Genomic DNA, 27,023 nt, shown 5'->3' with positions numbered 1-27,023 from the left:
AATTTGTGTGAGACGGTCTCACGGGTCATATTTTGTGAGACGCATCTNTAGGGAGGGATAAATTTCTCACCGGCGGGGCCCACGTAAACCGTGTGTAGAGAAGTGGAGCCCACAAACTTGCATTTGATTTGCTTTCAGAAAATCCGAACGTTACACCACCACCACCGGCGTGATTACAACCTCATAATTCCCATCAANTTTTATGCTAAGAGTATTACTTTTTATTTTGAATATCGGTAGAGTTGACCCGTCTCACATATTAGGATCCGTGAGACGGTCTCACATGAGACTCACTCATAATTTAGTTAAGTTATAAAAAATAGTTAAATTTCTACTTTTATTAGTAGGGAATAAAATTTTCTAAATATTTCATACCAGTGTATAATAATTTTTTTTTTGACTTAAGATAAGCTGGTACAAAAATCTTTTTCGATATAACAGTTATAGGAGATTATATTTTTTATTCTCACTATTAACATTTTTTCAGACGAGTTTGTCATACAAGACTTGTCCAGCGTGATTTATTTGACTAACGTAATTTTCACATTATTATATTAGTTCGAAGATTTACCAAATATGAATTGAAAGACATCTGTCTAGGGTTTTCTTGTCATAAAAATATAATAATAATAAAGTATAGAAATGTTAAACTAGGTAAGATAAAATAAATTTGTTCCATTTATTTTAGGTATGTAGTCTCATTTAGAATAACTCCACAACTTCTGCCGCCTACCGATTTGAGCATCGTTTATGGAAACCGGCTATAGCCTGTTTCCCTTTGAACCAATTTCGGACTCTTGTCGTCCACATCCACTAGTTATTGGACCAAATTATTTAATATAATATTTAATAGAAATAATATATTCATTATTTGGTACTTTATATTATTATTTTAAACACATGAAATTTAATCTAGTATTGATTTTGCATGATATAAAGTTGATTTAATTATTATATATTATTGTTTAGGTACTTTTATCAAATCTCAAACTATATAAATTTTATTTCTTTACAATAAATAGTAATATTCGTAATATTTTAATGCGACAGCGATTGATTAAATAATATTTTCTTTTAAATATGTGATTTTTGATGGTAAAAGCCAATTTAAAAGAAGAATTTTATGGAGAAGTTAGATACGTTATGGTTCATTAATGGAGAATTTAAAAATAAATTATAATAAAAGATATTTAATGCAGTGAACACGTTTTGTTACAATAAGTGGCATATTGTTGGAAAGAAAACATTATTATTGGAGTCTAATAATTGTTGTCGCGAGGAAAACCATTGAAATCTGATGTTTGAGTTGTTGTACGATTTAAAATATTTGAGTTTTGTTGTTACCGTCAGCTATAATTTTCGATAAATCTGAAAAATGTTTGGTCCTACAATTGATATCATATTCAGAGTCACGTGTTCGATTATCATGAATTATAAAAAGTGTGATTATTATGAAGCATAATGTTGAAGTACAATAATTGTGTTATCATGAGAGAGCGATCGAGCTAAAGGATGGAATTCTCCATAAATGGTCTAAAATGCAAGCAATTTCTCATATTTAATTTATTTCATTCATATCTATTATATGAACTACCAGCAAGTAACAAAATTATGACTTTATATTATTATATACCTAATTCCTTAAATTAAATTTTTTTTTTAAATTTCAAATGCTATAGATTAAAACAAGAATTTCATGTTATCCTTCACTGGTTCGAGGTCGAGTAGCATAGATTTAATTAAAATTAAATATTTAATAACATAAAGAATAGATAAATTTTTAGATATAGTTTAACGTGAATGTGAGATATTAATTGATTAAGTCTATTTTTCAACTAATATTTGACTCAAGTTCTAAAAAAATAAAAAATTTCAACTAAATTTGCCTAATTTAAGTTTTGGTTTTTTAAGTATTTAAATATCGGTTGTGGTCATATAAGTTTTGATTACCTTTTTTCTTTTTGATCATTTTTTGCGAAAATAATGAAGTGACAACAAACAATACTGATGTGACATCGGGAATTGCGGATGTCTGGTACGATGACATCACGTCAATACTCCATTACAAAGATAGCAAAAACCAAAACACAATCGAATTTATATGACCAAAACCCATATTTGAATACTTATATGATCAAAACATAAAATAGACAAACACAGACGACAACTTTAACAATATCATCCTCGTATATTTTTTTTTTTTTAAAAGCATGCATTCTTTGACTGTTGTCTCTCCGTAAACAAATCTAATGATGGAATTATCTATCTGATTTATCGCAAATTGCCCTAAGAAAGAGTCGAGAAATTCCAAGTTGAGGTCGGTCAAAGTCCAATAAAAGCTAGGAAACATGTATTTTTATGAGAAATTTCTCGCTGACATGTGTAATTTTATCTATTTTTGGATCAGTTCATGTTTCAATAAAAAAAATCTCAAATTTTAATAGAAATTCACACGTCACACGTCTGAGAATCCAAATGTTGAAATTTCACCATATTAGATGAAGATAAACAATTCAAATGTAGCATAGGAAAAAATTCTCATTTTTCGCATGCTTACTTAAGGGTGAGCAAGATTTCGATTAAACCGAATTAACCAACCGAATTGAGTCAATTCGGAAATTCGGTTTTCAAATTTGAAAAAATTCGGTTATATCGGTTAATTCGGTTCGGTTCGGTTCGGTTACGGTTTTCAAAAATTTGAAACCGGTTAACAGAATTAACCGATATAATAAATACTATTATTTAATAAATTTTATCATTTATCAATTTTTATATATATTTTAATTTTAAATTTTAAAATCAACTCTAATTTTAATCTATGATCTCGTTCTCACTTCTCTAACCGAATTTCTCGTTCTCACTTTTCTATTCTCCATTTGTGTAAACTCTATTGTTCAAAAAAAATTATATATATAATTAAAGTTAAATCACAAATTTTTTTAAAACGAATCGGTTAATTCGACCGAATTAACCGATTTTAATTCGGTTCGATTTTCATCGGTTATGAAAATTAATTCGGTCGGTTCGGTTATGACTAAATATTTCGGTTCGGTTCGATTATGATTAATTCGGTTCCGTTACCGAATGCTCACCCCTACGCTTACTCCATCATTATGTACTTTATTGCTAAAAAATTACTTAAAAGCTAAGTAAGTCTTGTGTACCCAAATATATATTCATATGACGAGTCAACCTGATCTATAATTGCAAACCAATGATAATAACACAAAATATAAAACTGGCCAGTTAAATAAAAAGATTGAATAAAACCAAAAGATAAAAACTTGTGTGAGACGGTTTCACGGGTCGTATTTTGTGAGACGTATATCTTATTTGGGTCATCCATGAAAAATTATTACTTTTTATGCTAAGAGTATTACTTTTTATTGTGAATATCGGTAGGGTTGATCCGTCTCAGAGATAAAAATTTATGAGACCGTCTCACAAGAGACCTACTCAACCAAAAATAAGATTCTCTAAACTTAAATTTTGACTTACTCAGGGAAAATGCGTCAATCTAGTGAAATCATTTGTATCAAAACTTTCTTCATATCATTATTATAGTGACTAACCATTTTCTTCTTATTCAAAAACTCGACGGGCTTAACAAGTAACCGGTAAAGCAAAACGCCCCCATTATGCCCCACTTTTCTTGGACGAAGGGAATTACGGAATTCAAAGGCACCATTTCACAGCAAAGCACAAGGCCACACAGACCCCCATAGCCTCTACTTACTCTCCCTGCATTTCTTTGCTGTCAAAGTCGAAGCTCACCCTTTGTTATCCTTGTGCCTGTGGCTGCATTTTACTCAATTCTGTGCTTGTTTTCACTTGATAATTAACAGATACTGACCCCACCTTTTTCAAGATTGGAGTTTGGAAACTGCGGCAATTTGTGTTCCGTGATGGGTTCTGTTACTTGGTTGTGTTTGATTTGTGCTGGTTTGGTGGTGCGAGTGTGTTTTGGTGCGGACCCATTCGCTAACTTTGAGTTGGTGCTCTCGTACATCACTGCTTCTCCGCTTGGTGTTCCTCAACAGGTGAAATGGTGTTTGTTTCTGTTTTTGAGTGTAGATTTGGAAATGGGTAGCTTTTGTTTGCTCGTCTTTTGGGCTTGCCTTGTTTGTTCTGAATGTTTGTGTGAAATGTGAATGGATCAAGAATTGAAGAGTTTGGTTTTGTAGATTCGACACGAGTTTTGGAACAAATGAAGTTGCGCGCTTTTTTAGATTAACTTTATCCGATTTGGTATCCCGGAAACCATTTACTTTTCGCTGTCGTGTTTAATATTTGTCTGGCTGAAGGAGAATTTGGCTTGACAATTGAAAAGTTGGTGGCGGCCCACAAATTTTAGTAAAGGAGTTCTTATGGAGTTCTTATGGTGTTTTGCTCTGAAATATATTTGTAGAGATTAAATTAAGACTTAGCAGATATTGTTGTTTCTAGTTTCATTTGATGATTTTTGGTTTACACTTTTAAGTTCTTGCTTGAAAAGCAAGATAGATTTGGAGATTTTTACTTTGTCCTTTCAATTTCCTTTACTTGAATCCATATATTGTGTTTAATTAGCTTTGGGTCTACAAGTTTGTATTTGGTTGTAATTTTGTTCCTCCGGACTCATATTGTCTATTTGTTTCTTCTGAAGTGAAAAAATGATAAATATTTGCAGATCAATAGCCTTACTGTGGTAGTTGTTTCCATCTTTATCTTCAATTTTTTTTTACATGTGAGGTACGCTTATGATTCAAGAAGATGAAATTTTTTATGCTGTTCATTTCATTTGCAGGTAATTGCTGTTAATGGGAAGTTCCCAGGTCCTGTTCTTAATGTCACAACCAATTACAACGTTGTGGTAAATGTCAGAAACAAATTGGATGAGAGTCTCCTAATCACATGGTATGTGTGCCACAATGTATGGACCACAATGCTTTATAGATTATAAAGTGAACCAGATTTGAATCTCTAAATTTTGATCCTTCAAGGATCTGATTGCTGTGATTTTGATGATAGGTCGGGAATACAGATGCGGCGTTCTTCATGGCAAGATGGCGTTTTGGGCACTAATTGCCCCATTCCTCCAACGTGGAATTGGACTTACCAATTTCAAGCCAAGGATCAGATTGGCAGCTTTTTTTACTACCCATCACTTCATCTGCAGAGAGCATCCGGTGGATTTGGTTCATTTATCGTGACAAATCGCGAAATTATTCCTATTCCTTTTGCTGCTCCCGATGGGGATATAATCATCTTGATTGGTGACTGGTATACGCGTAATCACACGGTGTGTATGATATGGTCTGCATGACTTGCATGACTTTTATTTTTGTTTAAGAGTATAAAGTTTTTAATCGTGATCATTGCTTGAAATATCAGGCCTTACGGAGAGCACTTGACAAAGGACAAGATTTGGGCATGCCAGATGGAGTTCTTGTTAACGGAAAGGGACCTTATAGATACAACACTACCCTTGTCCCTGATGGAATTGATCATGAGACCATTAAAGTGGATCCTGGTAAGTTTCTTACACAAGTCCTTGGACATCGGTGGCGATTTAGCTAATTTTAATTTTGAATCTTGCACTATAATATCTGCCATAAAATATTACAAATGACTAGGCTAATTGTTAAGTCTTTTATGAATGTTATTTTGCAACTTATTTTAAAATCTCCTAGACATTAGTGTCATCAATGTTTAGTTTGAGATTCTCTGCGTTCTATCTTGGGAGCTACACTAGTTTTGTTTTGTTTGTTTTTTTTAATTTTATATAATCATCTGCACTTTGCAGGAAAAACATATCGACTTCGGGTTCATAACGTTGGAGTCTCTACTTCTTTGAATTTTCGAATTCAGAACCATAATCTGCTTCTGGTTGAAACAGAAGGCTACTACACAACACAGCAGAACTACACTAGCATGGATATCCATGTTGGTCAGTCTTTCAGTTTTTTGGTCAGTATGGATCAAAATGCAAGCAGTGATTATTACATTGTGGCTAGTCCTCGATATGTGAATCAATCACTCTGGCAAAGAGTGACGGGTGTTGCAGTTCTGAGTTATTCCAACTCAAAAGGAAAGGCCTCAGGTCCCCTTCCAGATCCTCCGAATGATGCTTTTGATCCATCATATGCGGTGAACCAGGCCATGTCGATTAGGTGCCCACAATTTTCTCTTCTTTGTCAAGCACATTAAATTGTGTATCTTGTTTGTTTGTACTCGTAGAGGAATTAAGATTCGTTAAAGTTTGTAACTGGATTAGAAAAACACATTTATTTCGTATTCATGTTCTAAGGTAACATATGTTTTCTTGGAATTGCTTTAAGCTCATGCTAGGAGGCATTAAATAATGTATCTGTCCTAAACAAAAACCCCTTGGGACCCATATATCCTTTGAAGGATATTATACCGGGAGTACTACTCTCGATATAGCCTAAACTAAATCCATGGTGTGCTATACTCTTGATAACACTTAAGAAAAGAAAGTTGATTAATTCAAGTTAGTTCAATCTTTTGGAATAAATCTTCAAACTTACTTCTACACCAATTTGTGTGAAAAGACTGATGCTACTTCTTAAATGACTTCATATCCCTCATTATGTATTTTATTGTACATCTAATGACCTTGATATCTTGCAATCTGTCTTGGTTTACGTGTCTCTATTTTCTCGTTCATCAGGCAAAACGTAACTGCTAGTGGAGCTCGACCTAATCCACAAGGTTCCTTCCACTATGGTTCAATCAATGTCACTGACTCTTATGTGCTCAAGAGTGTGCCACCACTGATTATTGATGGGAAACTTCGAGCTACATATAACGGGATTTCATTTGCCAATCCCGAAACACCAATACGACTTGCTGATGAATTCAAGGTGAAGGGTGCCTACAAGCTCGATTTTCCAAGTAAGCCTGGGGACAGGGCACCAAGCCTGGATAGATCTATTATCGATGCTACTTACAAGGGGTTTATCGAGATCGTATTGCAGAACAATGACACTGTTATTCAGACCTTTCACTTGGATGGTTATTCCTTCTTTGTCGTGGGGTAGTGTCTAATCTGAAGTCTTATGTGTACTTGGAGAATTAATGGATCTTAGGATTTAATTAGTGCATGAATATGGATATGCAGGATGGGTTTTGGTGAATGGACTGAGAATAATCGAGGTTCATACAACAGATGGGATGCCATATCTCGCTCTACTGTTCAGGTATGCGAAAATAGTTTCCTTTCGGTTTTAGTTTTTTGGCTTGCACTCAGGAGACCCTTGGGCTCCAGTTAGTGTTTGCTTTATTCTTGATTCAACTCCAGTGCAGAATATAATAGCAAATTCTCCCCATACATTTCCATCGGCAGCCAATGGTAGTTTAAACACTGTGAAATCACGTGTGGACCCTCAAACTCAAGATTATAGTAAACTCAAAGGGTTTAGTATGGAAAACATAATGATCAATATAACCTACAAAGGATGATCTTTATTTCCATATTTGGATTGTACTATAGGGGTTCGTGCAAAGTTCACACCAGAAAAGAATGATTGTCACTTTCATATCGGCTAATTTATGCCTTGGCATCTACATGATTCTGATCGGAAACACCATTCAGCTTTCTACCACATTTGCATTCGTTTATGAACAGGTTTATTCTGGAGGATGGACTGCTGTTTATGTGTCTCTGGACAATGTTGGCATCTGGAATCTTAGAACTGAGAATCTCGACAGATGGTATCTTGGCCAAGAAACATACATGAGAATCACCAATCCCGAAGATACCAGTAACAAGACAGAACTTCCCTTGCCAGACAATGCTCTCTTTTGCGGTGCCCTCAGCAAAATGCAAAAGTATGGAACAGTTAAATTCGAGTTAGCCTTAGATCTTGGAATCCCCTTAAATCTTTGATACTTAAATATTTACTGTTCACTTGCAGGCCTCAGAAAGGTTCTGCAGAATCAAAACTTCACTCCTCCACCAAGCTCTATATTTTTCTGCTCGTGGCGTTTTCGACGTTGATTTCTGTTCTGGCTTGAGAATTCTTTTTCCAGTTGGTATGTGTTGTGTTTTAGAATGTCTGAATTGAGTTGGCACGGTTTACCGAATTTTTGTACGTCTTTTCGAGTATTTCGAAACAACCTTCTGTGGTTAGGATTTAGCAAGAGGCAAGGGTCGAGGTTAAAACATCTTATTGGGATCATGTTTTCAATGCTGAGTTAGGTTAATTGTGTATTGTTTCATTGTTGGTGGGACTGTATCATTCTTTAGTTATCAAGAACAGTACGTTGCTGATACATTTCATCTATATTTGTTGATTTATTATTTTCTTGGTGACCTCTCCGTTTTAATATTTTTTTTGGCATTTGAGTCTGTTTGTTGCATAATGAATTTTACCAAATAACTCTCTAATTTGTTATATTTGTTATTATTATTTGAGTCAGACCTTTGGTTTAGAGGAATTTCATATATTATTGTAACATGGTTTTGAGAAAATCTCGAAAATATTTTCAAAATATTTGAAAATAAAAAGAATAATTACTTTGCTTTGTTTTTTATTCTTTATAAATTTCTATTTAGTTTATTTCACATTCTCTTATAAAGTTTTAATTTTTAATTTTTTTTAATCGAACATTAGAAATATTTGTATTATATATTACATATTATACCCAAAAAATACTTAAAATTAAAAAATAATGCAAACCCCAATTACCCAATTGAAAAGGTTGAGGTACATGGCTCTTGATTGTGATTTTATAAATTGATGATATAGTAACAACCGGTGGATTTATGTACTTCGTTTGTTATACAATTAATGTTATGTGATAACTTGATATTTCAATAACAAATTTTACATACTAATTTCAATGTTTTATTATAGATTGAATATTCTACAATTTCATATTATCTAAATCGATGTTTTCGTATCCAGACCGGTGATCCGTACCAATCTACTTTTAAAAAAATTTATCCGATCAGGTTGAAAAACAGATATATTAAATAAAATAATAATATAATATAGTAAATAATATATTTTAAATTTTAAAGATCTTAAATATATATAAATAATTAAAAAATATATTTATCCAAAAATCTAAAAAATGTATATATAATCAAATACAATTATATCTATATTTTTAAACAAAAAATAAATCAAAATAAGGTCTAATACTATTAAAATAGTATTTTTTTAGAAATTTCAAAATCATATATATATAAATATAACAAAAAAATAAAATTTTAAAATTAAAATATAATAAATATTTTTTTAAGGAAAATAAAAATACTCATTTAAAAAAAATAATTTTCATGAGGTAAAGTGTGCATTTTAGATATTTCACAAGATGTTTTGGTGTTAAAAAACTCTATAAATTAAATAATGTTGATGGTAATTTAGTAAAATGTCAACTACTTCGACCATGTATTTGTTCCTAGGGCATGTGTGCAACTTTTTATAAAAGATTAAAGGTTAGAATGTCTATTAAATTTTTATAGGAGCGATTTTCAATATTTTACATGGAGTTTGATGTAAAAAAACTTCTAAAAAAATTTATGGACTAGTGAAAGTCTGACATAAAAAGTCTCATCACTTCAAGAAGCGTTTCAAGTCTCATTCTTTATAATTTATGTTTTGATATTTTAAATTGTAGTGTTGTTATTATCATGTAAGTATTATAAAATTTATTAAATAATAATTACTATATTGTTTTTATTGTTATCCTTATTTTACTTTCCATATTCCAGAATCAGTCTGTGCAGAGATAGAACATGAATGCTTGAACTTCTGATGGGGTGTTGATGTGGGAAAGAAAAGGTTGCATTGGAAATCTTGAAAATCTCTATGTCAGCCAAAATACATGGGTAGTCTGTGTTTCCGCCACCTGGAAACCTTCAACAAGGAACTGTTAGCTAAGCAGATATGGCGTATCATAGTGGATCCGAGCTCTCTGGCAGCTCGTGTTCTTAAAGCACAATACTTTAGGCACCAAGATATCATGGATGCTGGTCTTGGTAATAATCCTTCTTACCTCTGACGGTCCCTGTTGTGGAGCTGACTCTTACTTGATAAGGGCTTTGTTGGCATGTGAGAGATGGAGCAAAGATTGAAATGAAGGGGGACAAATGGATAGTAAGCTCCAGAGGCTGCACCATTCTAGCAAGGAAGCATGATAATCATTTGGTGGTTAAGGATCTTATTGAAAATGGGATATGGAAGGAATCAGTGGTACGCCGCCTCTTCTCGCATCACCTGGTTGAAGAGATAATAGCCATTCCTATCTCTTCAGCACACCATGAAGATTACTGATTCTGGCTATCTGATCTGAAAGGAAAATACACAGTTCGAGATGGGTACAAGGTAGCTACGAGCTTTTATGACTCACCAGTATCTAGATCGAGCTCTCGTTTGAAAACTTGGTGGAAATACCTTTGGACTCTTTCAGTCCCTCCAAAAGTCCGGATATTTTGTTGGAGAGAAGTGCATGATATTATACCTATAGAAAAAAATTTACTGACTCATCATGTCCCAGTCTCTGGAATGTGCCCGTTATGTCGGTCAGTGTGTGACTCGACAGGCCATGCATTATTCGAGTGCCCAACAATCAAAACTTGCTAGAAAGGGACTTGCTTCTGCTCGACTAGCTTTATCTCCTACAAAAGAAACAAACCAGTTGTAGTGCCCAAAAATTAGTACATGTAAACCTCATGCATAATTGAATTAATTAATTTATTTAGTTAATAATTTAAGCAATGCATGCTATGTGTTAAATTATTATTATATATATATATATATATATTATTTTATTATATTTAAGATGTTTTCATGATTTTAGTTTTTCAAACAAATATTCGATACCGAACCAGGAAAGGAGATCAAAGACGATTAAGATGTTAAAAATTTAAGTTATGATTTTATTTTAAGTCAAGAAAATAGTATTTTAAAAGATTTATAAATTTTAGCATTTTTTTGGCTAAATTTAATTTATCGTGTGAAATAGAAACGCTAAGCATTTTTAATTAGCAAAACTTCAGAAATAAGAGATTTAAATATGTCTACTTAAAATAAAATATTTTAATAGTTATTTTTATTACTTAATTAATTAAACTAGGTCACTACAAAAAAAAAAGGGTTTAGCGACGGTTAGTTTAAGCGACGGTTTCAAAAACCGTAACAGGAGGCCGCGTCGCTATTTTGCAGCGACGGTTTCTCAAAAACCGTCGCCTCGAGCGACGGTTTTTTAACAAGACCGTCGCTACTATAGCGACGGTTTAAATTCTACCGTCGCTAATATAGTGACGGTTTAACTTCCACCGTCGCTAATATTAAGCGACGGTTTCTAAAACACCGTCGCTACACTAAGCGACGGTGTTTGAAAACTCGTCGCTATATTAAGCGACGGTGTTTGAAAACCCGTCGCTATATTAAGCGACGGTTTTACGAAATACCGTCGCTATATAAAGTGAAGGTTTTTTAAAGAACCGTAGCTTAATTAAGCTAGGTTTTCCGTTAAAAAATTAAAAATCATCAAAAAAAAATACTAAGCAAAATTGCATAAATACATACACCACAGATATTAAATTTTCGATAAAAAAAAAAACTTTAAAAATCTTACTTGCGCGAAGATATGCAGATCTATGTAACACTGAAAGATTACACCGACGAGCAAATCTACGAAAATTAATACAAAAAAATGTTAGTACAAGTAAAAAAAACAGAAAATACGAAAAAATTGATAGATTCCCGTTAAAAGAAAAAAATCCGAATAGGCGAAATCGCTGTAAGGTGTTCGCGAACTTCGGTATGTAAAAGAATTATAGCGACGGTTGTCGAAAAACTCGTCACCATTAGCGACAGTTTTTGAGAATCTGTCGCCGATGTAGATCGGCGACGGTTACGAGAACCGTCGCTATTAGCGACGGTTAAGAAACTCCGTTGCGACATGCGACGGATTATATCTATCGTCGCAAAATAATGCGACAGTTTTTTATTATACCGTCGCACCCGTCGCACAAAATAGCGACGGTATCATTAAATCGTCGCTAATATAGCGACTGTTGTTGTAAAACCGTCGTTATAAGAGCGACGATTTTTGATAAACAGTCGCTTTTGTTAGTAGACGACGGGTTTATGAATAACCGTCGCTATTATAGCGTCGGTGTATAATAACCGTTGCTACATGAGCGACGCTATGTCAAAACCTGTCGCTAATATAGCGACGGTTTGTTAAAAACCGTCGCTACGCTTTAAATGCGACGGTTTATCAAAAACCGTCGCAACAAAAGCGACGGTTTTTGAAAAACCGTCGCTATCGTGGCAACGGTTTATTAAAAACCGTCGCTATTCTGCCCGTTTTTTTGTAGTGGGTAGTATTTAATTAAGAGATAATTTAAAATTTGTAGGACCCTTAATTTCAAAAGTTGGAAGGCTAAATTAGTAATTTAAATTGTAAGGACTTAATTAGTAAATTTAATTAGTGTTTTGATTAAATTAGAACATCTAATAAACATCCTAATCAATATATAAAAGAGACCTAACTACCTTTATTCAAAACACATCACACGCACACACACATTGAACACCAAATCACACACACACACACACACACACACACACACAACAAGACTCAAACTCTCGGGCATAGTGTTGCAAGGCAAAGTGTGGGATCCTTAACTTCTAATCATTATTACAATGTAATTTGATTAGAGTTAATTAATTACAGCGAAAAACAGATAAAAATTTTCTTTACAATGAACCCAAAACATGTCAACTGTAACTATAATACTAAAAATAATATATAATATAGTCTCGTCTAAACATATCACAATATACAATAAGTCCACACATAATCAAAATCAACTACATGCAATCAAAATCATAATCCTTGGGATATGCCTTGGGATATAGGTACATATATACACTGGGAAACAAAACATAAAACATCAGCTCAACTGTGAATCCCTCCAGAAGTACCCTTTCCTGTCTCCTGATATCCTGAAGTACTTATTATTGTCCACATACAAAGACAACAACAGCCCCCTCTGGGTGAGCAAAGCTCTGANATGACTATGTTTTTAAGGGCCACATAATGCCAAACATAGCATCGTGTTCATAAACCCCAGAATCAAATCCAATCATATCAAGGTATCCAAGGATCATAGCTCAACGTACATGTCCTGTATCCATGTATGAATAAAATGACGTGTGTTAACAAAATATTTATTTTATACATCGATATTCCCATAATGTCATGTATGCCACATCAACTCAACAAATAAGGCATATAAACACATATTCTCAGTCAAATCAATCAAACATATATCATACGATACAGATACATGTCGTATGTTACTTGGTCGCAACATACCTCAATTCTTCGTTCTCAGTCCACTGTAGCTTGATCCACAATCAGGATTTTAACACAGATAATCAATCTACATCATTAACATATTCATTTCAATCAATTACTTCATTCAAATCAATGTTTCAAGTTTCAATTATCTTTTGAAACTTTGAAAATTCATATTAAATTGAAATCATAACATAATTCGATTCCGACTTCGAATACGAGTTTCTTGTCGGTTATTCTATCGCATATATTGAAATCAACTTCAAATACATGCTATTCCAGCAATTCAATAAATAAAAGTGCTGAAACCAAAAGAAATTTACCTCAAAAGAACGTTCTCCAAAAGTTTATCGTTCCGCGCTGGGGTGGTCAAGTAATCGCACCCTAGCGCGGTGCGTTCTGTCCCCAGAAATTGGATTGTGCCGCGCTGGGGCGGTAGAGTTATAGCGCCCTAGCGCCACACTCTGTCCAAAATGCTAGGTTTCGAATTAGCAAACATGGTCAACATAAAAGTTGTAGGTCTATGTCTTGGCTTTCATTTGCCACTGACCTCACTCCATTTGGATATCGGACGCGAGAGTTATGTTTATTCTCCCAAAATGTGTCAGTGTAAGAACTGCAATACACACGATACACTTCGGGATGATTTTGCCCCTATTTCCAAATGGATTTGGACAAAATTCGAAACATGGAAGTTTTAGTACTATGTATTAGCTTTCTAATGAACTTGATTTCATTCCATTTGAACTAATATTCAGATAATAATGCCAAAAACCGTAATATGTGTCACTTTTTTTTATTGCGGTTCAGCATACATTTCAAACACAATTCAATTTCTAATACAATATTTCATTATTACCACCTATTTTCTCACTTTCATTGTCAATTATATATTTCATACATTTAATAGCATAACAATTTCATGAATTATCGATAATCAACATAAGATTTAAGATAATACAATACACAGTCCTTACATTTCTCCCCCATTTAAAAGATTTCGTCCTCGAAATCTCAAGTGTCCATTTATACATAACATTGGCAAACATATAGTACGTCACCAGTTATAGCACATATCGAAACTAAAATCAGTAAATGGATAATTATACATTGAATACAATGGAACAAGTGGAATAGAATCAAATAAATGTGGATATGATTCTCGCATCTTGCTTTCCAATTCCCACGCTGACTCTTCCACACCATGTCGTGTCCATTGTACTCGAACTAAGGGAATTGATTTGTTACGCAATATCTTCTCTTTCCGATCCATAATACAAACAGGTTGTTCAATATAAGAAAGAGAAGGATCAAGCTCAACCTCATCAGGTTGAAGCCATGTGATGGATCTGGTTCATACTTTCTCAACATAGAAACATGAAACACATTGTGAATGGCAGATAAAGCTGGTGGCAATGCTAGCCGATAAGCAAGATCCCCAACTCGATCAAGGATCTCGTATGGACCAACATATCGAGGAAATAATTTCCTACGCATGCCAAATCGAACAGTGCCTCTGAAGGGAAATATTTTCAAAAACACTTTATCATCTTTCTGAAATTTTAAGGGTCGTCTTCGTTTATTAGCATAACTCGTTTGACGATTCTGAGCAGTTTTCATTCGCTGTCGAATCAACTGAACCTTATCATTCATTTCTTGTATCATTTCAGGTCCAGTCAATTGTCTTTCACCAATTTCATCCCAGAATAATGTTTGAATTGTACACTCAGTTTGACCATCCGTTTGAGGATGATAAGCAGTACTCATAGCCAAGCGCGTACCAATAGCTTCTTGGAAACTAACTCAAAATTTAGAAGCAAACATGGGATTACGATCTGATACAATCGAGACTGGCACACCATGCAGTGTCACAATATTCTCGATGTATAAACGGGCCCCAACTAATCTATTTATATGCTTCGATTGCAACTATCGTCTTTTTGAATCTGATAGTCGTTTCCAAATATAGACGTCGTTGTAGCCGTGTTATCGTCTTTTTTTGATAAATCATACACTTTGATTAGTTCGCATGGACTCTGACATTCTAACGGCTGATAAAGTTGTTATGAAGATTTTATCCGATATCAGCTTGCCTCTGCTTTTCAAGAAATGTTTTGGAAATCTTCAGAGAATGTCCATCGAATAACCTGACTGAATTAGTAAAGCACACTGATCAATGATCTTCTATCATTAGCTTTTTCTATCAATTAAATACCATCAGTTATGCTTAGACACCAGTTGGGCTATGATATATCAGTTTTGCTTCGAGAGACAATTCACGGATGAACGATCAGTTTCCTTCATGAATTCAGTTCGGCTAGGCTCTATAAATTTCCTTTAAATCGGTATCCTTTTTAATTCACCAAATATTAGTTGATCTAAAAATTTCTTCTTTTTTGTTAATTGACAAAATATATACTTAGAGAGAAATTGAATTTATATAAAATCTGAATAGATTGAAAGAATTACAAAAATCTGTAAACATGTTAAACGGATACACCAGAGCACTTTTTTTATGATATTCTTTGAGCGATCCAGAGTGTTTATGATTATGATTAAAGCTTAGAATTATGAATTTCACTTTTGTGTTAGTAAAATGAAGTTTATTATGTGATGATTAGAGCGAAAAATAATAGAACGAAGATAAAAAACCAATGATATCATAACTTTATAATATTTTTTTGTTTAGTAAAATGAAATTTTATATTGATGAATTTCATTTATAATAACATTACAATTCAAATTAAAACATCTAAAAGAGTTATAAGTATATATGAAGAATTATATTTTAGATGTTTAGTTAACAGACGTAATTATTTGGTATACATCACTTTCATCTTTCCTTCGTCGGTACGGCCAACCCTAATCCCCTAAATCGAAAACAGAAAATCTGCACCAACCGCCAACGGCGACCAAGAGGCGTAACCGGATTCCATCATTGTTTACCAGCGTCGCACCAAGGCTATATTCGTAGCCCTAACAACAACATTGCATCAGATTCATGGCGAAGAAAGCAAGAAATCCTTCCGATTCAAACATGTCCTCATGTTTCCAAACTCTGTTTGGCGAAAACCCTGAGCAGCACTCGTCTTCTATGTCTCTCTTCTCTGAAAACAATCCGTTTAGGAGAAAACTCCAAGAGAACCCCGGGCAGGATTATGTTTTGGGACCAAAAGATGATGGTGATTCTGCCTCCTCTGAGTTGAAGGAGAAGAGAAACAAAGGGAAAGTGGAGAAAGAATGTTCCAATCTTGACGCCAAATCAGTCAAGGGAGAGGATAAGACAAAGTCGAAGACGGATGAATTGAAAATATCGGAAAACATCGATGGTAGAACTGGTGATTTTGGTGTTGAAAATAGAAAGAAGAAGAAGAGGAAAAGAGATGAGGTGGAGACGGACTACGAAGCTAAGAGATATGGCGTGGGGAAGGGGAATGAAAATGTGGAAGGAAGTGATGTGGTGGGAGGAAAAAGGAAGAAAATAGATAATCCAGAGGATACCATGGTGTCGAAGGAAGGTTTCGATGATGAAAGCAAGCTTCTGAGGACTGTATTTGTGGGGAATTTGCCGCTGAAAATAAAGAAAAAGGATTTGGTGAAGGAGTTTGGGAAGTTTGGTGAGGTCGAATCTGTGAGGTTTCGATCTGTCCCGATTGTGGATGTGAGTTTGTACCAGCCTGTTGTGGTTCTTTGTATGATTTGTGGTATTTTATTGCTGTGTATGAATGTTTCGATCAGTCTTCTAAAGAAATGTGAATGGTGTTGATTTCTTTTCCAGGGAAAAATTCCGAGAAAGGGTGCTGTGATTCAGAAGCAATTTAATGATAATGGGGACAGGTTATATGCTAAATGCAATAGCTATTTTTTTGGTCATCTTTTTAATCTTTTCGGTCGATTTTCTTTACTGAAGGAACTTGCTTATGTAGATTTATTTTGCCATTAAAAAGAGTAAACAAATATACATTTTTGTCACACACAGACATTTTATGTTGAATGATATTGTGTCATGGCTATTATGCATTTTATTTCTTTTTCTCCTATATTTTTTGGGGCACAGTTTTTTAAGTAGTCGAAAAGTTAACATTTTCCCGGATCAACTACACTTGTTGTTTATATATGAGGGTTACTAGTGATTCTCAACTTATCATTTGTCCAACCAAATCCTGTTGGTGAAATAATCTAACTTTTGCAGCGTTCATGCTTATATTGTCTTCACGACAGAGGACTCTGCTCAAGCATCATTGACCTTTAATATGTCCGTGGTATGTTTACTGCTTTTGAATATTTCTTGTACTTTTTTATATATGCATGTGTATTTGTGTCAGTGTGTATATTTATGTGTATATATATTTGTATGTATACTGAGTTGCACATGACAATGAGAAGTATGAGTTGCTACCATGGATGCAGATTGGTGGAAATCATATCCGTGTCGATCGGGCATGCCCACCACGCAAGAAATTGAAAGGAGATAATTCTCACTTATACGACAACAAAAGGACTGTTTTTATGGGTAATCTTCCGTTTGACGTTAAGGTAAGATGTGCCTTTGAAAACATGGTTGCTACTTTTCTCTTATGTGACTATAACTGTCTACCTGCCTTTTGGCACCAGGATGAAGAGATTTATCAGTTATTTTCTGGCATGAAAAACCTAGAAAGCAGCGTTGAAGCTGTCCGGGTCATCAGAGATCCTGGTACAAGTTTGGGGAAAGGCATTGCATATGTCTTGTTTAAAACTAAGGTATGAGTGGTGATATATTTGAATTAGTAATGTGTAAATTACATGTAGACAATTTGATTGTTTAGAGTACAAATTGTGGTTCTTTTTTTCCAATTTCTTTATTGATTTCTCTTCAAGCACGTTGATCATTTTCTGTGTGGATGTTCCAGCTCAAAGATGATGTGGTTTTTCCTTCTCAATATTCAACCTTCGACATTACTCTCTATGAATTATTTAGAATCTTGAGAATGGTAATTGGTTCCATTGTTGGCATGTTATTTTATGTTATCTATCATTCCGAGGATTAGCTTCTGAGTGCTATATCAATTTTTGTTTTCTGTAGCTGATCATCCTAGAAATGTACGTAGTATTTAGATGATTGATTTTATGTCTTTAATTTACATCCAGAACACACATATTTTTTACTTGTGCTGTTTGGCACTTGTTGAATAATGAGCTCTTGGAATGATAAATCCACGGTGATCTTTTAGTCTGGTTTCTTGTGTAATGTTATCTTTTCTGTGAGGCTTTCGGTACTTGCACCAAATTTTTTCTTTGCTTTTAAGAGTCTCCTCTTCAATTAAAATCATATATTTGCCAAACAATTAACTTAAATTCATTAATGGTGACCATAAGGATGCTGCCAACTCGATTCTTATGTCACGCAACTTGAAGCTTCGGGATCGTAAGCTCAGACTCTCCAGATCAAGTGACACTCCCTTGAAGAGGAAGAACTCTACCATACCAGAGACAGAAAATCATCCAGCTAAGAAATTTGCTGTTAATTCCAGAACTCCAGAAAGTGGTGGTATTAAGGTTAAATCCAAAGAGATCTTACCATACCAAGGTGTACGTGCGAGCAAATCTGGCACACAGAAGAAGGCGGCTCCTCGTGCTAGAGCTGGTGCCCTGGTAAAATCAAAACCTGAACCTGCCAAGGAGCAAAAGTCGAGAAACAGAAAACGGCCAGCTGTGGCTGCTAGGAAAAAAGAAGCCCAGAAAGCTGCTAGGAAGATGGAATCCAATGGCAGTGCTAGTGGTTCAAAACTACAGGTGGGAGCTAAGCGCAAGTTTGGTAATCGAACCCCACAAAGTGTTGGCCAGAACAAGAAAGCGAGAAAATTCAGATGAATGTTTCTAGCTGTGTAACTCGTGTCATGGGGATTCAGTCAGTCGTTTATGTTCCGTGATATTATGTTCTGTACTCGGCTCTTCCTCAGAAGTTTCTCTCAAAAGAAAATGCGGATTTATGCAATCGAAGGTGTCAAAAATTGGTTACTCTTTGTTGAATTATAGTTTCTCGATCAGCTAATTTGCTTCAACTAGTCATCTTAGTATGATGCCCGATATGTTCGTTTAATGGGTACAATTTAGTTCCCTTTGAGGAGTTCAGAACGATAGTAAAATCTCCTTGCAATTTAAGCCGTGAAAGTTAACAAATTAAAATTTTTTTTTCCCATTTGGGTGTTCACTAATTAAATCTTTCGTTTGTTGAGAAATATTATTTGAGTCGGGCCTTTGGTTTAGAGTAATTTTTGCTATTGAAGTTAGTTTTTCGAATGTTCATTCAACTTGATGAGATTGAGATAAATTTCCTAAAAAATGTGTAATTTATGGGCGTGTGTGTGTGTGTAGGCCCAACTTGCAAAGTTTTTTTGATCAGTATTTGGTTGACTGTAAGCGATGAGGATGACACACAATGCAAGCCACCCGACGAGAGACAATCAATCAGTGACTGAAGAATGTGCTGTCTCCATGTTGGCTGGCAGCGCTGCTTTTATGAAAAGTTCATATATTATTGAATCATGGTTTGCGAAATTTTGGAAAATATTTTCATAACATTTGAAAATAAAAAGAATAATTACTTTGCTTTGTTTTTTATTCTTTATAAATTTATATTTAGTCTATTTCACATTCTCTTATATAGTTGTAATTTAATTTTTTTTTTATTGAACAATAGGAATACTTGTATTATTATATTACACACTGTACCCAAAAAATACTTAAAATTAAAAAATAATGCAAACCCAAATACCCAATTGAAAATTTTGAGGTACATCACTCTTGATTGTGATTTTATAAATTGATACTATAGCTATTTGACTTATTATTATTTTTTGAGCTCTAGTCATATTGAATGAAATATACATATTTTCCGAATTACTACCCGACAAAAAGAATTATTTATCAGCCTCTCTTAAAAAAAATAGAGGTTTCTGAGTTTATTTCACACTTGCAAAAAAAAGACCATGTTCAAATCATATTTAGAAAATAGAAAAATTACTAATTTAAAGGAATATTATTATTACAAAGGTAATTTCGAGATTGAAAAAAGTCACATGGACAACTAAAACTCTCAAAATCTAACCCTAAATCAATTTTCTTTTTCTAAATGTAATCTAAACCTCAATTTTTTTTTCAAGCCTCACATCGGCAGAAAAAATGTCATTCAAAGGGACCCTAAATTATAGCCTTATTTTTCATTTCATGTATCGTTATAATCGACTTTGTAGATGCTACTCATATGAGTAATGTTATCATCCAGTCTTTTTAATGACATGTGTTCTGAGCGATGAATCATGGTCACTTATATATCCATACGTCATAATGAGTAAGTGGTCACGATTTATCCACTCTACACACGTATCATATGCTGAGTGGATAAAGCACTATCCATGTGGGTTGTATGAACAAAACCCTTGTACTCCCTACGTAAAACCATTGAAATTTTCACGTTCCCACAAAATTATTGAGCTCCAATTATACATCATGCGTAATATATTTTGACCTCTACAAGAAGAAACTCAATGATGATTTAAAAGATAAGCCTGCTGCAGGCCTGTCCAAAGACCATGTTCAAAATATATATATAGCGAAGTCACGTGAAATTATAACTGTTGTTGGAACATTAATTATAGCGAAGTCACGTGAAATTTTTCACGCTGTTAATGATGTTAACTAACTTCCTTTGCAAACAAACATTATAAATTTTTGCAAGGCCATCGTTCCCATCTCCTCAGATCATATGTATATCTTGCATGCGCAGCAGCTCATGATCATCAGCCAGTACTCCACACATACTCGAGCATGATCGAACAAGCATATATGTATAGTCGTTTCGTTCTCTATCAAAAATAAAAGTTTTGATTATCTTAAAACTATAGATTAAATCATCATTCGCATTCAAATTATGATCATGCAGTCTCCCCTCCTCTTTCTGTATATATATAAGCATTTATACATATACTTTTGACCTCAAGCCTACATGACTCGAAACTCGGATTGACTTGAAAAAGCTAATTCCCTTTATTTCCTAGGATACCAAATTCATGCATCTTTTCCCAAAGATCAAGGTCGACGAGTTGAAGTGGGATTATATCACTCATTCAATAATGAGTATATATATCCATTATACATTGCATGAGTTTTACAGTTTCTTGAAAGGGACTGTTGAGCTTAATCCCTTGTATTATCATAGAAACTCGGGGCCGGTTCGAGAACAAGACTCTTGCAATAGTTTCTTGGTATTGCTGTTTAGTACTTCATCAAAGGTATAGATTTTCTCCCTAGTTTTTGAACTTCACGTGTCGAAACATTGTTCATCAGAGCCTGGATTGTGTATCCGCCCCCATCTGACTCCATCACTATGTCAAAATGTGTGCTGAAGGATACAATGAATCAACCGATTTTATGAATATATGCATTTTGAATCATTTTTTTTATATATAAATATCCACTAAAATTTCGATGATTACATTGTATATGAGCAAGAAACTGCGGTTTGCCTTTGGAAATGTTTTCTTGTTTAATGTTTTTAACTTTCCATATTCTTTTGCAATATGGAATTTCCAACTCTCTCAAAGGTTAAAACTTAAAACCTAACCAGCAGATTTTGAGAAAATTAATGAATATTGTGTACGAAAGCATGGCTAGTAAGAGTATAGGGTCAGAATTCAGATCGCTACCTTTAGATTGATATTCTTCTAAGTTTCATATGTAATTAGTGTATAAAAAAGTATGTTCCACAAATTTTTATACTAAGATATCAGTCGTTTATTTACTACCAAATTTCTTCGTGCTCTTTATAAGTCTAATTTCAGCTATTATACCGTAGCCGTTGGACCATTTTTATCCTTCTTTATTTCAAATTCCGTGGCTTTCGCTACTACATACAAGTTTACTTGCATGTAAAGTAGAAGAAACCCTGTTTGCGTAAAGGTGTTTGTAACATGTTGTTTGTGCTTACTTCCAAGAATTGAAATAAATAATTGCATGAGGCTAGCCTTCGAAGTAAAGTTATTAAATGGACCGCAAAACAAAAGGGAAATTATATATATTCCTTCACTTGAGATCGCTTAAATCTCAGTGTAGCATGCCACCCCGAAATCACCTTTTTACAGGATAATTATTATCTATAGATAATAGGAGAGACAACAGCAATATTTCAAAATTTTATTGTATCTCTCTCTGTATCGATGGAATATTCGCTGTATATATTAAATATATGGAATCATATGAATGGAACAAATAACTAAAAATAAACAAATGTGAGAAATTTGCATTGAGAGACTAATGAGCGCACACACACATATATATACAAGAATATACTTAAACATGATCACTCAAATTTCCGAAATAACCGATATAACTGAAAATTTAACTTCATTAGTTATATGGCTTAATGAAGATCACTTGTTTTCTTCTATTTAACCAAATTTTGCCTTTTACTTGAATATAATAAGACAAAAACTTGAGGGAAATTACAAATACATTCATTATAGCAGTACTTAATTCTTCAATACAAATGCATATCGTAGATCTAGAATTAACCACGGTTTAACAACATAGACAGCACTGTGGTTATCATCAGATCATTACATAGACAACACCTATCTTACAATTAATAAGATCGCGTCTTAAATAATATATATAATATATATGGTATATTCCAAGATTCAATATTAGTTAGGTTGTAGATATAATATTAATAATAAATTCAGTTTTTATTATTTACAAGAAACTTATAATAGTAATAATAATGATGGTGGTAATTCTTCATCCATTTGCATATCCACATATAGTAACCTTGCATCTCTTAAGCAGATATATTCACTTCCACAGATCAATCTGGCAGCTTGACGATGTAGAGTTCGAAGCATTATCCAATGCCATTTCTTGCTTCTCCAAGTTCCTAGCAATCATGTTGGAATCTTCAACGACCGGGAACGTTTCGTTTTCTGTAGAAATTTCTTCTTGTCTAAGTTGGTATGCCACAAATTTGTCAAGAACCCTCCAGTCTGTAACCTGATCGTTCGAATGTTCACCATTATTTTTAAACATTGAGTGAAAATTTTGATCAATAAGATGTATTTGTTCTTGAATAAGCCCGGAAGAGTGCAAAAAATTGCTGCCATTGTTCATGTTCAAGCCTGGAAAAGAAGCCACTTTCGGACTTTCTAAAAGAGGAAGCTGGAGGAAATGATCTGGTGTGATTCCATACTGCAAATCGAGCTCTTTCTTGCAAGAATTGTAATTAGGGTACGGATATTGGAGATTTAATTGAGAATGCTGGTTTGGGGAGTCCATATCCTGCATGAATGCAACTTGATCATCGTACCAGATAGGTGAATCGTGCTCCCCCATGAGTTTTCGAACTGCTGCTAATTGTTTCTTGAAAACCCTACAAACAACCCATCCTTCTTCCTGTATAATGATCAGAATTATACGACTGTATTAGATTATGTCACCATGTATAGACTGTGTAAAATTCTGTATTTTGTATCAATGATTATGCTGATTTTTTGCTAAAGTATGATCATGAAAACCCTAATTTCCTGTGGTATTTCTAGAGGGAAAATAATTTCTTTTATCCATGTATTTGCATAAATATTAGTTTACTTGCCTGAGGGGTTCCATTTTCGTCGGTCTCCAGACGATATTCGTGCATGATCCAATCCAATTTTTGACCATTAGGGGCTCTTCCTTGGTAAAAGACCAAGGTTTTTCTCATACCAATTAAGTCCTGCTTCGAATAAATCGCCTTGTCTCTTCCAGTTGCCTTCCAAAACCCAGCTGCAGTGGCTCTATTTGTGCGCGTTCCGGTTGGATATTTCTTATCTTTGTGGCTGAAAAAGTACCATTCATTTTGCTCTTCTGTTCCTATTCTGCATAGCTCTAACGAAAAATCAACTAATGGTGTTAGGTTTATTTTCTTTGTTCCACTACTGTACTTACTAATATTATATTATTACATATACATGCTCTTTATAATCATTTTGAAACTTAATAACATATGAACTATCTCAAATTTATACTGTATTACCTTGAAGATCCCAAGGCTCGATTTTGTAAAGATCGACATCTTTGATTACATCCAAGTCGATTCGTCTTGAATTAACCTTTCTCCTTAGATAATAATCAACAAGTTCTTCATCGGTAGGATGGAACCGGAAACCAGGAGGAACATGTGAAAAAGTATTCATTATTTCTTGGATTTTTCTGAGACCTGGTATTCAAATTTATAGCTAGTTTTAGCTGATCTTAGCTCATGCCTAAATGTTTAACTAAAACATCGACGTTCACATAGTCTAATTCCCGTTTCTGATCTTATGTAACTTTTCACTAAGCGGTGTTAGGAAATTTGAATATAACAGATGCCAGTTGTTTAATCTTCAAATTGGTTCCTATTAAAAAAGAATCTGAAAAAATAGAGAAATGGAATGCAATATCACATAATTTCGCGAGGTGTGTGCATACACACACACACACACATATATATAATTAATATGGTAGTTTTATCAATACTGAAAAATGTCTTCAATCTTTAATAGAATTTTTTCTAAAAAATGAGCGAGTATAAAAGAAAATTAATCCAAGATAAAAATACATATTGACTGTATCACATCTAGATTTAATCTCCCCCCCATGACATTTTCTAGCATGCACATATTCAATTAATTCCAATATAGAAAAACCTCAAAACATAATAAGTACTGAAGGTGCCAAGCATGCAAGTAATCATGGTAAACACAATCACATGTTTTTTTTTTTTATGGTTGGATCTAAAATTCTTCCAAACATTGATAATATCCATCCATTCACTAGCAGTACTTAGCATGTCGTAGCCTACAAAAACAAGAAATCCACGCCATTCGTTTTTCGTTATCCCTTAAATTATCCCTTCAAAAAAAAATTATCCATGCAATATATGTGGATTTTTTTAATAAATCATGAATTCACTCGATTGATGGAAATCAGGCATATGGAATATAGTGCTAAGGTTATTATTATGTGTAGAAATAGAAATTTGACATGTGATAATAACTTTTTTTGCATGAAACTTAACTTATCATCACTTCTTTAGGTCACTTTATACATCCTCGGCTACAAAATTATAGCCATCAAAAGGGTTGCAAGAATGAAGAGAAGAAGATTAAAAGTAGGGAGAAAAGCGAAAATGAAGCTTGAGTTTGAAGTAAATATATAGATCGATCAGTTTTACTATAAATTCTTAACTAAGAAAAAGGTCATTGTCAAAAACAAGGTGTTGATCATATCACGAGGAGTGTACTCTAGGAATTAATTATCTTCGATGGATCGTAAAAATTAAATCTTGATCAGACGCATATCGATTAATATCGATCTGCTTTAGAATTATGGATCGATCCTATATAAATTTACAACTTTGGCAAAAGAAATTATACTAATTACACTATTTAAAGTCTATGATGAGTAAAAAGAAAACAATCTCCTACATAAAGAACTGAAATGAATCAAGAAAACTCAAACCTCTCAAAGTTTTCAAATCCAGTGATATAGAACTGAACAACTCACCACTCGATCCGATCCACCCCAAAGCAAAAGTTTCTCATACAAAACCCTTATAAACTACTAAACTAAGCAACCTTTTTCCCAAATCCAAAGAAATATGTTCCGAAGCTATAGGAATATATAGGATATAGAAAGGCAAGACAACAAGAACACAAGAAAAGACAGCAGATGCTTTCCTCGCGCATCGAAGAACTGCACGTATAGTTGTCTTCTTGCTGTCCCGGCCTGGACGGGTCGGTCCGAGGGAACGGGTGCAGTTCTCGTGCGAATGAATGAAGAAAGGAAGCGAAACAAATATCCCAAGTGGGTTAGCCAGGGAAGAATGGAAGAACAAATGGGATTCGTATATATAAGGGAAAAAAGCAGCAACAAATTCTGCAAAGGAAGAAAGAAAAATGGGAAACCCTAAATGATGATTACTTTACCTAATATATTTATTGTTTTTTCTATTATTATTAAAACTCACTATCAGCAGTGAGCAGAATTGTGGGGAAAGCTTGAAGGGTGAGAGAGAAAAGGTGGCGCAAAATTGGCAAAGAGAGAGAGAGCGCGCGTGTGGGCTCCCCTTCCAACCGCCATTGATGGAGACCTCTTTATAATATTTTAAAGGTTTCGTTACAGACAATATATATCAAGGTGTTTTCATTTTAATCATCTATGAATTTTATGCACTTATACACACACACACACATGTATTTAGAAAATATTTTGTTGCAAGTTACGTTTATATCTTTGACATCATTAATCAATAATTATATTTTAGGGCGGTTTTAACTCTATGATAAATTTTAGATAGAGGGAAAGATGTAGGTAAAGTTAGGTTTCATTTTTAATGTCTTTTGAAAAGTTTGGAGGTGGTCATTGAGCTCTTCTTACTGTTGTTTTTCTTTCTTCAAGTCTTCATATGCTAAGTATTTGACCAACAATCGCTCTTGATGTTCTTGTTGCTCTTCGAAGAGCTGAGCTCTAAGGTCCGTTGTCGTGGGCCATTTAAAATTGTTGTAATTGAGGGTGTTGTTGAAAGTGTGTTCAATGACAACGGTTTAAAGCTAAAAATTGCGACGGTAATTAGCAACGGTTTAAGATAAACCGTCGCTAATTTTAGCGATGGTTTTTGAGAAATCCGTCGCTACTGAGCGACGATT

General features: G+C 34.0%; 3 protein-coding genes across 5 annotated transcripts; 2 read left to right on the top strand and 1 right to left on the bottom strand.

The window, feature by feature from the left end:
* Positions 1 to 3,647: 3,647 nt before the first annotated feature.
* LOC140985801 (monocopper oxidase-like protein SKS1) lies at positions 3,648 to 8,312 on the top strand. The gene is made up of 9 exons (XM_073453729.1): positions 3,648 to 4,040; positions 4,787 to 4,896; positions 5,011 to 5,281; positions 5,374 to 5,512; positions 5,786 to 6,152; positions 6,674 to 7,039; positions 7,124 to 7,202; positions 7,631 to 7,833; positions 7,920 to 8,312. Exons 1-9 carry the CDS (start codon positions 3,906 to 3,908, stop codon positions 8,017 to 8,019), a joined length of 1,770 nt encoding a protein of 589 aa, XP_073309830.1. The 5' UTR covers positions 3,648 to 3,905; the 3' UTR covers positions 8,020 to 8,312.
* Positions 8,313 to 16,142: 7,830 nt separating this feature from the next.
* Positions 16,143 to 19,370, top strand: LOC140986284 (uncharacterized). The gene is made up of 7 exons (XM_073454423.1): positions 16,143 to 16,287; positions 16,324 to 16,987; positions 17,105 to 17,163; positions 17,519 to 17,588; positions 17,737 to 17,862; positions 17,941 to 18,069; positions 18,685 to 19,370. The coding sequence occupies exons 2-7, from the start codon at positions 16,328 to 16,330 to the stop codon at positions 19,177 to 19,179; spliced, it is 1,539 nt and encodes a 512-aa protein (XP_073310524.1). The 5' UTR covers positions 16,143 to 16,287; positions 16,324 to 16,327; the 3' UTR covers positions 19,180 to 19,370.
* Positions 19,371 to 21,609: 2,239 nt separating this feature from the next.
* Positions 21,610 to 26,225, bottom strand: LOC140985717 (NAC domain-containing protein 7-like). Of its 3 annotated transcripts, none has more exons than XM_073453606.1 (4): positions 25,831 to 26,225; positions 24,371 to 24,546; positions 23,947 to 24,222; positions 21,610 to 23,747 (listed from the first exon to the last, which is right to left on the bottom strand). In XM_073453606.1, the coding sequence occupies exons 2-4, from the start codon at positions 24,528 to 24,530 to the stop codon at positions 23,158 to 23,160; spliced, it is 1,026 nt and encodes a 341-aa protein (XP_073309707.1). In that variant the 5' UTR covers positions 24,531 to 24,546; positions 25,831 to 26,225; the 3' UTR covers positions 21,610 to 23,157. The 3 variants fall into 3 exon arrangements, with proteins under 3 accessions (XP_073309707.1, XP_073309708.1, XP_073309709.1); XM_073453607.1 differs by having other exon boundaries at positions 24,371 to 24,553; positions 25,837 to 26,225; XM_073453608.1 differs by having other exon boundaries at positions 24,371 to 24,553; positions 25,882 to 26,225.
* Between the last annotated feature and the right edge of the window lie 798 nt (positions 26,226 to 27,023).

Source organism: Primulina huaijiensis, chromosome 10, assembly GCF_012295235.1.
Source record: "Primulina huaijiensis isolate GDHJ02 chromosome 10, ASM1229523v2, whole genome shotgun sequence".
Taxonomy (NCBI): domain Eukaryota; kingdom Viridiplantae; phylum Streptophyta; class Magnoliopsida; order Lamiales; family Gesneriaceae; genus Primulina; species Primulina huaijiensis.
This window is presented reverse-complemented; position numbering and strand designations above follow the sequence as displayed.